General features: G+C 22.5%; 2 protein-coding genes across 4 annotated transcripts; one reads left to right on the forward strand and one right to left on the reverse strand.

The window, feature by feature from the left end:
- Positions 1 to 2: 2 nt before the first annotated feature.
- Positions 3 to 5225, reverse strand: LOC128962618 (hexokinase-1-like). Of its 2 annotated transcripts, none has more exons than XM_054309005.1 (8): positions 5200 to 5225; positions 2238 to 2409; positions 1994 to 2133; positions 1342 to 1557; positions 1157 to 1256; positions 864 to 1056; positions 512 to 761; positions 3 to 432 (listed from the first exon to the last, which is right to left on the reverse strand). In XM_054309005.1, the coding sequence occupies exons 1-8, from the start codon at positions 5218 to 5220 to the stop codon at positions 40 to 42; spliced, it is 1485 nt and encodes a 494-aa protein (XP_054164980.1). In that variant the 5' UTR covers positions 5221 to 5225; the 3' UTR covers positions 3 to 39. The 2 variants fall into 2 exon arrangements, with proteins under 2 accessions (XP_054164980.1, XP_054164981.1); XM_054309006.1 differs by lacking the exon at positions 5200 to 5225 and adding an exon at positions 2679 to 2715.
- A 6505-nt stretch (positions 5226 to 11730) lies between these two features.
- LOC128962229 (transmembrane protein 47-like) lies at positions 11731 to 16661 on the forward strand. 2 transcript variants are annotated; one of them, XM_054308590.1, is made up of 4 exons: positions 11731 to 11787; positions 15538 to 15724; positions 15991 to 16140; positions 16262 to 16660. In XM_054308590.1, the coding sequence occupies exons 1-4, from the start codon at positions 11734 to 11736 to the stop codon at positions 16507 to 16509; spliced, it is 639 nt and encodes a 212-aa protein (XP_054164565.1). In that variant the 5' UTR covers positions 11731 to 11733; the 3' UTR covers positions 16510 to 16660. The 2 variants fall into 2 exon arrangements, with proteins under 2 accessions (XP_054164565.1, XP_054164564.1); XM_054308589.1 differs by lacking the exon at positions 11731 to 11787 and adding an exon at positions 14721 to 14959 and having other exon boundaries at positions 16262 to 16661.
- Positions 16662 to 16849: the final 188 nt, after the last annotated feature.

Genomic DNA, 16849 nt, shown 5'->3' on the forward strand with positions numbered 1-16849 from the left:
TATATATATATCTATATAAAAAACCTATTGTTTTATGTGTTAAGTAATGTTAATATTCGTGCGATTAATTTTGGCGACCAATTCATCCAATTCTAGTCTAGAGTTTTTCCTATTGACGCCATCCCTGGGCGGGACATACAGTCCCATCTGTTCGAGACTCACTTTGCGCCGGTGCTCCTGTTTGGTGGCCACTGCGGCCACCAAAGCGGCACCGCGACCACTGCCGTCTTCCGACAGCATCAGATTAAACGTATAGTTCTGGTCAACGAGTTCCGAGATTTTGGCGACCATTAGGTCGTGAAAATGCGGATGAAATTTATAAACCGAACCGTCGACACCTATTGTCGTGTGCGGTCTTTTCATTTTGTTCAATATGGTGGCCACGGCTGCCGAAACCAAATGTGCGGCTCTAGTAGACACTCGCTTACATACCTGTTTCACACAAACAAACATAAAATACACATTTTAATAAAACAATATATTATAAAACACTTTTATTTTTTAAAAATACCATTTTGACGACATCACAATCTAGTAGAGTGGCTGCCCTGTGATCTATGGCTGACATCACCTGACGAGTCATATTATAGTCGTCCTCTTTATCCGATTCAACGGCGGACACATAAGCCGTTTGAAAGGCTTTAGGTGTCATCAGTTTATCGGATGGCTGTCCATTAAACAACAGTTTCTTTTGGCACAGGTCTACAAGTATACAGCGAACTGTTTCTCCCAAATACATACCGGATATCATTTTTTCAAACCTAGTTTTTTGTGTAATCAATCATATATTAGTCGATTATTTTTATAATTAATTTTTATATTTCATTTTTAAAAATATATATATTATTTTCTAATATTCTCACAATTGTTTTCCTCTATTTAATGATGTAGTGTCCACTTCTTCATCCCAATTGGTACGGATAAAGTTCAGCACTTTGTTATCACCGAAAGCACCCAATTCTGTATTAACCACTACTTGATTGACATCTGGAAAGTCCTCACTAAACAGTTCAACGTTTTCCAGTGTTTCCATATAACAAGCGTTAGTACCGGTGCCTAATATTACAGGAATAAATACAGTATATATATATATATATATATATAAAGAATTGTTTATTGAAAAGTTAATTATAATTAGATGATAGGTATTAATTACCTATAATTAGTCCGACCCTACACTCCCGGTTCTTAAGAGCGCATGACATCAATGTACCGGTAGTATCGTTGACAACAGCCATGACATCTACATCAATGTCCTGGTATTTAAACAAACAAACAAAAAACTTTAAAAACTTGTAATTATTTTCTCTAAATCTTATTATTATTATAATTATAAGATACCGGTCTCTTATCGATGGCATCCCTGAGCAATTGGACCACATCTTCGCCCTCAACACCGGTACACTTGAATCCTTTAGTCCATTGTGTTAGTCGGGCCGAAGTCAGTCCTTCCTGTTTGCACGGAAAGCTAAACGTAAAGCCCAATGGGATCCGGTATTGAATGACTTTTCGTTGTTTCATAAAATCCGATATACAACTGGCAATGTGGTCAAACAACTGAGAGATTAGAAAATTAAATAATTAATAATAATATTAAATAGCATTTGATAATTAATTGATTTTATATTATATGTAATCAACAACAACAAAAAATAAATTAAAAGTTATCGCATAACTTATTTGATATTCAATACACTATGATATAATAATAATAATAATCTATATGGTGCCTATAAATTTCAAATAAAATAACTGATAATATCTGGTGACTTATATCAATTTTATATATTTTTTTAAAATTAATGCCTGGTTATTGCATAATGAAATTGAAATATTTGCACAATAATAATCATTAAGATAATTATTATTTTTATTAAATAAAAATTAAACTACACTAATTAAAATTTTAGTATTTTTTTGTTGTTGTTGAAAAAATTACAATATATTTACATAACCATAAAAATTCAATTCAATTTAATTATTAATTTAATACCTGTTCTCCTGTTCCGTGCATAATAATTTCGGGTACGGCATACACTTCGGAGTCCAAATGAAATTTGTCGCCATTGAGCTCCAGAAGCAATACACGAAAGTTGGTACCACCCAAGTCCAGTGCCATATATTTACCCTCAGCTATTCAATATATCATAATTTTAAAAAAAATTGATAATAATTTCCATTTTAAAAAAAAACCCTAAATCACTAGTATATTAAGCACAATATTATCGTATTATTACCGTATTTTTCTTTACCGTCGGGTACGTCCCTGACAAACGTCGGGAACATCTTGACCGGTGCCACGGGATTGGTATCTTTGCGCAGACCCTCATTGAATGACTGTAATAATAGTGCCTCTATTTCGCCCAACTGTTGATTTGTTAGCACTAATGGCTTTAGGATTTCCTCAATCTATAAAAAACAAAACAAAAATTTATTAATAATATTTATTGATATTGTTTTTCTCAACAAAAAAAAATATTCCATTGATATACAAACATATTAATATAATAATAACTCAATTATAATACAAATAAATACTATACAATATTTAATAAGTTTTTATTAAATTGTATATAATTATTTAAAATTATAAATATTAAATTATATAATATTTTTACATAACATACTAGTACTTTAATAAGCATTAATTTATTTGCAAAACATTTATCAATAATTACCTCATTTTTGATTAACATTTTGAATTAAAATTTATATAACTAATTAATAATATTATTAACTTTATATTATAAAGAAATTACTTTTAAATTAATTGATTATTTGACTTTTCTAAACATTTAGTGCAAGGTTTATCAAAAGTCATATGATATTTGTAATTTATATAAATAAATAAAAATCAACAATTGTATATAAAAACTGGGTTTTTTAAAATTTAAAAATTATAATTTATTAACACTATATGAAACGTATAACATTTTTTTTTGTAGGGAATTTTAGATATTGAATAGATAATTAAAAATTTTATTTATTATAAATTATAAAATAATCACTATTTAATGTATATATATACTGTATGTAGACAGCAACAACAAAAAATAATAACTAAAACTAAAAATAATATGAAACTAGAAAACTTTAATACAGTTATATATATACTTTTTAGTACCACTGCAATAGTGAATATTAGTTATTAATTAAAAATTAATTTTTAATATATTTAAAAAATTTAGGTTTTATTTAAAATATTTTTAAATCGATAATTGTAATCTACAATAATATTCAATTATGTACTACAAATACTTTGTATAAATCATAGTATACTTAAAGTAAATAATCATTTTTTTGACAATTTCTAGAAAATCAAATATCATAAATTGTGTGAAAATTTGTCATAAATATTTTATAGTACATGTAATGACACTTGTTATCTTAAAAGTCTATTTAAAAATAAAAATTTATTCATCTTTATCTTATCATAAATATACATTGAATTATAGCCAAGTTTATAGACCAAAAAATATTGAATATTATTTTAAAGTATTAAACAAATATTCCTATTGATTATTAGTTTAATACAAAAAAATAATGTCTAAACATTTGTAATTAAACATAAATTTATATAACATTTATTATATAAAAATTAAACATTTTTGGCCATTAATTTTTTTTCTATTTAATTGACATCAATGATAATCTTAGTTTTTTTATAACATTAAATCATATCATAATGATATTCATGGAAACATAAATATGTATGAGTGTATCATAATATGTCTAAATATAGATATTTAATTTTTATTATTATTAGTAGTATTATTGAATGATAATAATATTGATTAAAACTATTCATTGTATCTCACGTTTTATAACTCATGATGCATTTGGATGAAATTTTTAAAAAAAATATAATAAATGATTTTTAATAATAAATTTTTATTTGTATAAAACGTGAAAATATGTCCAGAATATTGAATGAAAATACTAATAATATACTTATAAATTATAAATACTTAATAGTATATGATTTTTTTTAATATATATATACAATCATTAATTTTATTTTCAATATTATTAATGCTAATTTAATTTAATTAAAATTGATAAATACAATACTAAACGAGTTGTGAAATAAAAATAAAATTAAAAAAAAGTATGATTTTGATTGGGATGTGAAAAGTGGTGTGTCTTTAACATCACTACAAACGTCATGTGAGCGATGATACAGTCAAATCCTTTTTTGTTTGTTTGTAATAAAGTAATATAGAAATATTGATAATTATAAATATGGAAAAATAACTATTTATTTTTTTAAAAGAAAATTTATATTATTTATAGTATTATTTAATACTGTAAATATGTATGAATTTTTTGTTTCATTTGCTGTTGTGATAAATATAGGGTTTTTATTTGTCTGGAAATTTAATTATATAAAATTGATTTTGTTTTACAATTTTGATAATATAATTTTTTTTTTTAAATTATACACTAATTGTATTATTAAATATTAAAAAAGACTAATTTACAAACAAACTGTTTTTTCAACTATAGTGAAGTTTTTTCATGAAAATTATTTAATTAATTAATATATTTGATAAAAAATATATCAAAATTATAACTATTACTTATTTTTAAATAAAATAACATTTCTTAATAGTAATTCTAATATTATAAAATGCTATATTAAAATTAAATAGTATAAAAAACTTATTTTAAAACTTATTTCACAACTTTATTATATTTATTATTACTAATAATAAATGAATGAGACGGTAATGATTTGCCCACAAAAATGTTTACATAATTCATATCCCGTCGCTATTTAGTAATTTATCACATAATAAATGTTAATATATATGTAGTTTAAAAAGTCATTAAAAAAATATCTGAAGGTTAGCAACAAACAGCAAATCTTTGTTTTTTTTCTTTCAATTAAAACTTTTAATTTAATTAAAAGACAAATTTATGACTTTATAATAAACTTGTAAATAGTTTATAAAATATAATTATTTGAATATAATAAAAAAAAATAAAAAATAATATCTATATTTTATTATATTATATTTACTTAAACTATATGTTTGTATAGAAAACATAATGTTAAATTTCTTAAAATGTTAAAATGTCAATACTTATAAATGTCATAATTTTTTTAAATAAAACAATTGTTATTAAATTATTAAACAAATTTATTATATTTACTTATAAAAAGTTATATATAATATAAATAATTTTTTTAAATACCTCATCCATGAATTGAGTCATTATTGTTATTCAATTATTATTATTATATTCTTAAAACAATATTAAAACAATATTAAAACAAATTATCAAAAACGATAAACTTTATCGAAAAAAAAAGTTTTTATACTGTTGTTATTAATTGTTTATTTTATTTTCAAAATATATTTAAACTTTATAAAACAATTCAATAATAATTTTTTATATTCAACAATTAAACTTATTATTCTTACTATAATAATAAATAATTTTATAAATTGTTTATTGATTAGCAAACAAATAATTGATTTTTTTATTATAATAAAAGCACAGAAAAGTTTTTTTTATAACTGAAAATATAATATAAAAAGTAATTGTTATTATGTTTGGGTATAAATAACTTAGAAATAAAAAGTGTAGTTTTGTGACACACTTTATTAAATTATTAATATTACTATAATACTAATAAAAATATTTATTTATTATTGCATATAATTGTTACTATATTTTATAAAATACATATGTATTAAGTTATATACATATATTTATTTATATATACAGCTTAATAGTGAACATCATTTCAAGTAAATTACATGAGAATTGAATGGCAAATGTAGTTGAGATGTGACCCTCTTTTTTAAGAGAAAGTCGACACCAGTTCTTACTGTTTGATTGGCTGCCAAACACCCATACCATCGATTAGTTTTAGATAACTGTGCAAAACATAACAACACTATGTTTTTTTCTCAATTGCTATATTCTAAGTATATTTATAAGAGATAGAAATAAAAAGATATACTTAAGTTTATACTACAATACAATACAGTATAATATATATAAAGTTTAAGAGAATATAAAAAATAATATATATATATAAGTAAAACCTATTTTTATTATTACTGTATTATTATTTTTATTGTTATTTATATTGAATATGAATATCAAACAACAAATATTGAGAGAGAGAGAGAGAGAGAGAGAGAGAGAGAGAGAGAGAGAGAGAGAGAGAGAGAGAGAGAACCTATAATATAAGTAATCAAATTTTGATGTCATTATACACTCTATTAGTTGCATCCAAACTCCAAACTTTTGTTTTATTTATTAAATAACATTTAAACAAATTATTGCTGTTTGATGTGTGCCGTCTATTTTGGTTATGTCCTCTATTAGACAATTTTGTGTTTAAATTATTTTTATTTATCATATTTTGCTTATAAATTTATATCAATATTTAGTTTAATTTATTATCTAAAATTATTTATAACAATTCTAAATTTTTGTTACTTTAATAAATAAATAAATAATATTTTTTAATTATTAATTTTTAGAATATTATATACAAATTTATATAATTTTATATAATATATAAATTATTTACATGCATCGCTAAAAATTGTTTATTATTATTTCAATTAATTTAAATGTTATTATACAATATTAAATACACTATACATGTATATAAAATTTTATATTGTAATTAATTTATTTTAATATTAAAAATTAATTACCGTAAAAGTTTTTTGTAGTTATTATTGTACTTAATATTATAGAATAATAGTAGTAATAATAATAATTTATAAAATACATATAATATTGATTTTTATGATTTTGTTTAACTAACCTAAAAGCATAAAATAAAAAAATATATATACAGTATATATAAATAAATAAGTTATAACTTAAATTTATAATTTTTTTCAAAAAAAAATCAATATAGTTTTACATTTACTTAAATATAATAGTAATTAATTTTTTTTAATAAATAATATACTGTAATATGAAATAAATAATAAACAATTCCTTAGAGTGGCGCAGAAAAATCAATATTTTTTCAAAAAAAAAAATAAATATTTATATATTTAAATTAAAATTTCCATTAAATTTAAAATTTATTTTTTTCAAAAAAAAAAATTATTGATTAACTTTAGGTATTATAATACAGTCATACAAACAAACATATAGTCAATTTATGTCTAGAAATTTTTATGTATGTCTAGACTCTAGACTATACTGTATATAAATTTAATATAAATAAATTTACCATGTAGAAATTTCTCTGTATGTGTTACGTTATTTATGTAAGGCTTCACTAAACTATGCAATCACTGTTGGGTTTGTTTTCTATGCATTTGAGAGTCACTTTCATGAGTATTGCCATCAATTTTTGGCAATAGTTGTCCACAAATAACCGCATATAACGTATATATAAAAATATATGAGTATATGAATATACTTATCACTTATCAAGGTTTGGTAACATATAAAGGGGTCGTCAAAATTAGTCACTAAACGTAACACTGTATGTGTATTGTTGGCTGATGTATATGATTGGGTGATATATGCCATTATGATGTCACCACTCACTGTGTAAATGATATTATACTCTGTATTATATATATATTGAATGATATTATTATAAACTATTGGTTTATATATATAAATATGTTGTGAACTAAACTATTTGTGTTATAAAAAATATGTACAAAAATAACAAAACATTAGACGCTTTCTATAATAATAATAATAATAATAATAACTAAAAGCGATTGTATTTAATAATAGTTTTAATTTGACTTATATTATACAATAATTTTATCCGCTATTTAATTATTATTATTATTATAAATTAATAATTGTTTCATCAAAATCTTATATATGTTTTGTTTGAGTTATTTATTTTGTTTGTTTGTTTTGGACACAACTTTTCCCTAAAATAAATAAATAAATAGACATTTAATTTGCTATAAGTTTTCATTTATTTATTTATTTTTTTTGTTATTGCAATCAATTAACGCAATATTTACTTTTGACAAAAAAAAATTAAATAAATTTTTGAAACATTTTATTTTCACAAAATCAATATGTGTTTTGTGTGGACCCATGAAAAAAATGCAGTGAAATAATAATATTTAATAATAATAATAATAATAATAATAATAATAATAATAATATCATTATTTACTTTTCAAATATTTGTGACAAAATTTTATTTTTTTTAACTTTATTTTATTTTTTATATTTATATTTACATATAAATATTTTTAGTATATATATATAAATAAATAAATATTTTTAAATGTGTGAATTTTAGTGTATTTAAAACAGACAATAAATATATTATTATTAATATTATTATATATTTTTCAGAAAACAACGATTTTATCAAATTATATATTATTTATTATAAAAAAATTATACTTATATTTTAATAATAATAATAATTTTAATTGATATATGATATATAACTAACTTATATACCCTATTAAAAATATCATCATATAATTAATACTCAATATTGATATCTACAGTATATATATATATATTACATATTTTTTGAAATTATATACATATATGATACATTGATATATAAATATATATCAATAAAAAATAATCCCATAACTTATATTTAATGTAAGTATTAATTTAAGTTATATTTATTTGTTTTTTGTTTGTTTATTATATTATTGTTGTTATTATTGCACAATTTATTTCATTATCTATAATTTCATTGGTAGTATTGTTATAAATATTTTATACAGTATTTTATAGTTACTATATATTATGTATATTATATATAAATACAATACTAGAATAATACTATCACTAGTAACACAAATAACAATATTGTCTGCAATTGTTTAAGTAATAGTAAATTTGCTTAAATAGTTTACTGACAATAATAGATGCGATGACAATACAATAGTTAAAATTAATACATGCTTTACATATAATATACTATACAATACTTTATCAATACATATATAACCCTATTTGACACTAAACTAATATACTTTATATAACAACACACACTTAACCTACTCTTTTCCAACTAATAATACACTAACGAAATATATCCCGACATTTATTTTTATAGTTGCAATAAATTAATTAAATGTAACAATAAATTATTGTATTATATATATATATATATATATATACTATATTGAGTTTATATATTTGTTGTTTTTATAAATATATAGTATATATATACTGTATCAGGGTTAAGCAAGGTTTTGGATTTTAGGGGGGGGTAGACCGGGGTAAAATTTACAAAATTCTCGAAAAATCTTGGGGGGGGGGGGGGTATTGGGTGGGGTAAGATTTTTATTGCATTTTTAAACGGCAATTTTTTCAAAAATCCAAAATCAAGGGGGGGGGTCAAGAGAAAATTCCCTAATATTCCCTTAAATTCCCGAATATTCCCATGTAAATTTGATAAAGTTCCCACAAGTTCCCGTATAAATTCCCAGGAAAATAGATAAAATTTCCAAAAATACAAAAAAAACTTAAAAATTAACAAAAACTTAAATTTTAACAAAAAATTAATATTTTTTAAAAAATATTTTAAAAATTAATAAAAACTTAAATTTTAACAAAAAATAAAATAATAATGTATTTAATAATTAAAAATAGTTGATAAAAGCATTAATGATACATTATGAGTTTTTTAGTATTTTAGTAATTTTTAACTTTTAAAATAATTAATTTTTTAAATATTACTTAATATTTAGTTTAAAGTTTATAGATATATATTTTTATTTTTTAATGTTATTTTTATATAAATACTGACTGAATACTAATTAAAAAATTGAAAATATTTTAAATTTTTTAGTTAAAATTTTAAAAATTATTAATAAAAACCTTGTAATATAAGTATTTATTGCTTTATTAACTTCTTAAACTATCTTAAACTTATATTTAAATTGTAATATGATTATTCTTTTCAACAAATAGGTAATTTTTAATTTTTTAGTTTAATATTTTAATTAAAATTATGATATTTTTAGATGAGTTTTAACGTTATTTTAACTTTTTTACTTATTTTTAATCAATAATTAGATTCTTATAAATATTAAAAACATAAAAACACTTACTAAAATAGTATCAACTAAAATTAAAATTTTTATAAATTTAAAAAAAATTTTCGAACCGAAATTTTAGGGGGGGGGTCATTTCTCGTCGTTTTTAAGCGACAATTTTTCCAATTTAGTCAAAAAGTCTGGGGGGGTAAAATCCCAATTTCTCGATCTTAGGGGGGGGTATTTTGGCCTTACCCCCCCTACCCCCCCCCCCCCCCTTACTTAACCCTGATACTGTATATATATATATTAGTTAGGATTTAACAATTTGCTTTTATGATTAATTTAGTTAACTAATAATAAAATTTAAAATATTTTAAGATAAATTTTAACAAACATTTTTTCTTTCTAAAATTTCAATCTACCATAAAATTTGTTTTACCATAAAATAAGTTATTTGATATAACCGATCCGTTTTCACATCTAATTTACAATATTATCGATTAATTATAATATTTTATATAATGATGTGCTTCTATGCTTTGAAATGTATTAATTATTATAATTATTATTATTATTATTATTATTATTATTATTATTATTATTATTATTATTATTATTATTATTGCAATGTTAATTAACCAATAATTAATAAACCATTAAAAATGATAATCAATTGACGTTATAAAAATATTTTAATAACTTTAAAGATTTATCTATATGATGATGATGATAGACAAAACATTTAAATTTCTTTATTTATTTATAATGTATTTTATCTGAGACATGAAATTGAGATAAAAATTTTTTTATAGTTTAGTATTATAAAATTTTTATACATTTCTATGGACTACACAACTATAAGTTGAATAATAATAATAATGATAATAATAATAATAATAATAATAAAGCAATTGTTTGGTCGCCCACTCCATCATTAAATGAATGGCTATTATTATGTGATAGAGTTATGCATTAGTCATGACTTTAATATACAATATATACTGTATATATACATAGGGATCCTTGAAATGAGATTATTATTATTAATATAATTATAGATAAATTTTTATGTGTTTTGTTATGTGTGTGCGACTATGTATTGTCTCTCTCATTGCACTATATTTTATGTGAATTCAAATGAATAGACACCAGTATATTGTTATACATATAAATTACATATATATTGTTATTATATATATATATTTTTGATAATTTGATCGATAATTAAATACTTGTGCACAAAACTCCTGGCCATCTATTAGATGATAGTTTTATTGCAGTTTTCTCATTAGTACAGTAGTAGTAGTAGTAATAGTAGTATTGGTGCTATTATTACTGTGTGATAAAAAATAATAATAGCAAATTAAAAATATTTATCATTTATTATCTCCCATTACATCTGACATTCATAGATATAATTGAAAAAAAACTCAATTTCAACAACAAACAAAAAAAAACATTGTCTAATATGATACAGTATTTTAATTATTAAAACAATCGAAAAAAGAAACTTTAATTTTTAAACACATTTATTAATATTAATCTCTATGGCAAATGTATTTAAGTTTTATGGCATAATGTCAAATATTTATTACCAATATATTATGTTTTAATGTACTGTATATACAGTATACTGTAAATATATTTATATATTTTTACTCTCATTTACAGACATAAGTGTAACTAATTTTTTGTTTGACAAACTTTATTTAAAAATATGTTTGTTTGTTATTTTAGATAATCAGTAAATATAGAGATGATGGCACCGACAACATCATTAGAAACGGTTACTATTGTCAGGCCATTGAAGGTATGTCCCATTTGTTTTGTCTATTGATTTTTTTTATCTCATTAATATTTTATTAATAATATACAGTACACTATAAAACTTAAATTGTGTGTAATCTATATTTATATCATAATAATAATAATAATATAAAATTTATAATTTTTATACTTGTTTGAGTCAAATGTACCATTAAATTGTTAATGTATTGTAAAATGATATATTAGTTTTGTTACTTATTTTTTTGTGAATATCATATTTCTTTTAACTAATAGACTGTTTATACTATTAATATACTGTGTTTTACTATAAATTTCTGTGTGTTAATTAACAACAGTTAAAAGTTGTATTTTATGTATAACAAACATTTAACCAAATTAATTAACATTTAACACCATTTGTTGTGTTATTATTGGTTTGTAATTATATTATATATTTAAGATTTTAAAACATTTAAACATTTAGATAAAAATCCATTTAAATGACATTTTTTCATTTCCTAGTTAATCATAAATTTAATTGAAAAACACTATAAACTCTAATTTTATTTTGCTTATTAAAATATATAAAGATTTATATTTAGATTTATAATGTGTTTTGTATTTTGATTTTCATAATAATAATACAATACCGGTATAATAATAGTAATAATAATAATGCTATGAAATGTTAGATACTTAGTAGTAGTTAATTTAGAGCCCATAAAATTCAATTAAATTTTCATACAAAACAGTGTTTTTCTCATTAAAACAATTGTTTCATTAGGAAAACGAAAATTTTAATTAGTTTTCAGCTAAATGTCTGAAATATATATAATAGTCATTAATATTTGGATCTTTACTATATATATATAAATATATCAATAGTAATATTTTGTTTTATTTTTATTTCTATGGTTATATTAATTAATAATTATCTTATTTTTGAGTGTTAACAATTGTATTTAACAACAACAAAAAATGATAATAATATGCCATAAATTGATTGTCATACAAAATGTTGATCATTGATGGTATTTTAATTATATATATTAGTAATGTTTAATATATTTGGTATTTTTTTAATATTTTCAATTTATTTATATATAGCTAGTTTAGTATTATTTATTTATTTATATTTTGTTTAATAGCTAACAGAGAATATTAATAAAAAATAATATATTTTTATTTATATAATAAATGATAAAAGGATTGCTGTATTGAAAGCATAATTAATTGTCTCACTCTCTATATTGTCTCGCAATTGCTTGTTGTCTATGTGTTTGTCTAAGTAATATAAAAAGCTTTCGGCTATTATTTATAAATGTGTTTTGATTGAGAGCACCGGGAGTTTATGAAAGGGAAGGGGGGAGTGATTGAGACTGTCGTACATATTGGTGTAAATGGAGTGTTATATACATTATATACAAACATATATATAATATGTATAGTGTTTTTAGTGTGTTATTCCGGTATACAGAATAGGAATTTAAGTCAACGATTCTCTCGGCTATAGTTTTGTTGCAGTGAAGCGTTATTAAGGGCGTACTCTATGGGCATAAAGTCTATGCCAACTGTAACGGTATTATAACCCGAGTAGTAGTGTTGTCTCCCTTTCCTTACAAACAAACATCACTTTACACTCTCCAACTAACTCACTCACTCACCCACACACTCACATAGCTTCCCATCTCTACATCCAATTCCTAATATATTAACAACAAAACTAGTACTTACAGTACCAGTGCCCGTGTTTTTCCGAGTTGTCTCAGTTATCTCTCTCTCTCTCTCTCTCTCTCTCTCTCTCTCTCTCTCTCTCTCTCTCTCATTCACAATACTATACGTAATGGTTGTATTACTTACTGTACACCAGAATTGAATAGTTTATTATTTTTTGCTATACATTGACATGTCGTTTGTACGGCAGAATCCATTGTTGGACTCCCAACTCGACTATACAGTGTATACCCACCACCAAAAAAAACCATTGCTGGCACAGGCAGTGCACTTGTGTATGTCGACAGTCGGTTTCAGCACTACTTAACAGTAATTGATTTCCTCTGACTTAGCAATTCATAAATACAAACATATATTTTGTGTGATCATCAGAAATAAAATAAAAAAATATATGTAATAATAATAATATATTGTGTGTATATAATCAAATCAATCACAAAAAATGTTTTCATGTGTCGTTGATTTGAATAAAATCTAAATTTTTATTACACACACAAACACATCATTATAATACCGGAATATATATATGTATATATATTCAATATATTGAATTTAATGTTTAATTCAGATAAATAATTTTATTTTCTTGATGTTTGGCATCTCTCCCTCAAATGTCAATCAAATATATATATATATATATATATTTATCTCTGACCGACAAATGTGGTGACAGTTAAACACAGTTTATAACCAATAACAACAACAAAACATATTCATGAGATGACAATCATATATTGAAATGAATTATCAATAATAATGACAAGAAAATTGTATAATTTATCAGAAAATATGTTAAAAATACTAATTTTCAATTACTAACTGATTAACTATTATTGCATTAATAATAATAATGACATACAATTGTGACCATCAAATGCTATTAAAATTTAATTATTATATAAATCATTTGTTTAAAACCATTTATTGTTGTATCTAATAATATAGATTTTGTTTTGTTTTTAATTAATGAAACACTTTGTTGTATATTAATAATTGTTGAATTATCTGCACATATGTTATTTAAATGTAGTAGTTGTTGATTGATTTGTTTGAAAAAATATGTTTAAAAAAACTTCAAGTCATATCAATTAATATCAATTTCCAATGTTTTAAATAATTAAGTGATCACATGACAAATCAAACCAAAAATCAAGAGTAGATAATAAACAAAATTATTTTATTTAAAATAATAATTTTTTTAAATGTTAAATATTTATTGTTAATAATAAATTACAAAAGAAAATTAAAAAGAAATGAATGGACGAGTACTTCAACAAAATATAGTCAGTTATGGTAATCCAATGATGAGCGCCGGTCCCAGTTGTCAACAACAACAGCCGGTCGCCGCCAATCCATACTATAGTCGACAGCACAACAACAATGAATATCAAATTGAAGAACGAATCGAAGTTATTGAGGAACGGGTGCCGGGATGTTGTTTTGTGTCCACTATTTGGCGCAAAAATTGCAATATATTCAGGGTTTGGACACTAAAACAATTATTATTTTAAAATAGATATTTGTTTTTTGAAATTGTTTGTATAAACACCTACATGTTATTTGTCGAAATTTTTTTGTTGTTGTTTAAAATAGTACTCTAATATTTTTTTATCATTAATTTCAATGTCATTTAATTTATTTTTAAAAAAATGTTTTTAAACATTTGACTCAAACTATATGGTAAAATGAGAGTGTATTTGTGAATATGTGTGTAAATGTTTACACAAATGAATTTTTTTAGATATTTATAATTATATCATAAATGCTCATAAATTTATGATTTTAAATAATAATATATTAATGTGTGTTTACATAATTTTATATTAAATATTATTTTAAAGCAAATAATTGGCAAATTGTCAACATTTAAGATAATATTTAGATATTATTTAGATTTACAATATATATAGGTTATAGTACTGTTCACATTATTTACTATAAATTAGTAATTTATTAGATCTTAATAAAATATTTATCAATTTAATTAGTTAATTATTTTATAGTTTACAAATTAACTTATAAATTAATTAACATTTGTTGTCTCATTTTCCACATACAGGTCATAGCATTAATATGCAGTTTTTTCGTTGATTTTTTGATATTATTATCATTACTATCGACCAATTGGTTGACAACAAATAAATATAGACAAGGATTGTGGCAATTCTGTATCGATGCCGACAGTCCACGACCGCTGCCATTTGGTCTACAAGACCCGGATGGTTGCCATTGGGGACGGGATGCAGGTAATGATTACAACCAATATAATGACAATCACTGATTAGTTTTTGTTGTTAGTATGCTATGTGAAAGCAAAGCCAGTTAGTGTGTGTGTTTGCAGTTCAAAAGTTATATAAATAAAATATAATGATATATACAGTATATATTTATATATCACTAATCGGATAAAAAAAATCAGTGATACAATTGACATATAAATCCTCTGACATAATAAACAACATGACTTTCCTTTTTTTATAATCCATATTAATATTATTAATATTATTATTAGCTTATATACGATTGTCGGGTTTCTTCTGCATCTCGTGTTTTGTGTTGACCTTATCGGCCACTATTCTCACGGCTTTTGGCCTCTCGAGTCGTGACCCGAACCGAAAGTACACATTTTATCGTTTTGCCCTTTACATCAATTTAGCAGCTCGTAAGTCATGCCCTCATCGATATCGACCCTTAAATTACTATTATTACACTATAATTAATGACTTTTTTTTTCTCTCTCTATAATTGATTTGACTCAACAACACCATCACCACAATCACCAGTGCTGGCAGTGATAGTGGCGCTAACATTATATCCGGCCTTTTTCTATAATGAATTACACCATTCAGACTTAGTGCCCGCCAATCGGCCGCTTTGGTACTTCGGTTGGGCGTACGGTGTGGGCTGGGGTGCGGCCATATTCCTTATCGGAGCCATACTATTATTGGTTTGCGACAAAGAGACTGAAGAGATCTACTACAAGGAGAGAACTATTCTTCATAATAATCACAACAACTCAGCGAAAGCGTAACATTTGAAAGACATTTTCAATAACAACAAAAAACAGATAACTTTTTAGAGGATATGGAGTCTCCTATTTCTTCAACAAACTTAAACAAAACAAAACAAAAAGATCTTAAAAATACATATACTGTTATACAAAAAAAAGTTATGTATTGATTATAATCTCATAAATATATATATTTTGAACCTAATAATTAAGCTTTGAATCTAATGGATAATCTGTAATTTATTTAGAATATTATTGTTTTCTCATATTATATAAATATATTTATTTATTATGTATTATAAATGATTTTTTTTTAAAAAAGAGGATAACATAAATCTCGAAATTTTATGTTAACTTTTAA

This window comes from Oppia nitens, unplaced genomic scaffold, assembly GCF_028296485.1.
Source record: "Oppia nitens isolate AA-2021 unplaced genomic scaffold, nextdenovo-longstitch-racon4-pilon3 scaffold6_pilon_pilon_pilon, whole genome shotgun sequence".
Lineage (NCBI taxonomy): Eukaryota > Metazoa > Arthropoda > Arachnida > Sarcoptiformes > Oppiidae > Oppia > Oppia nitens.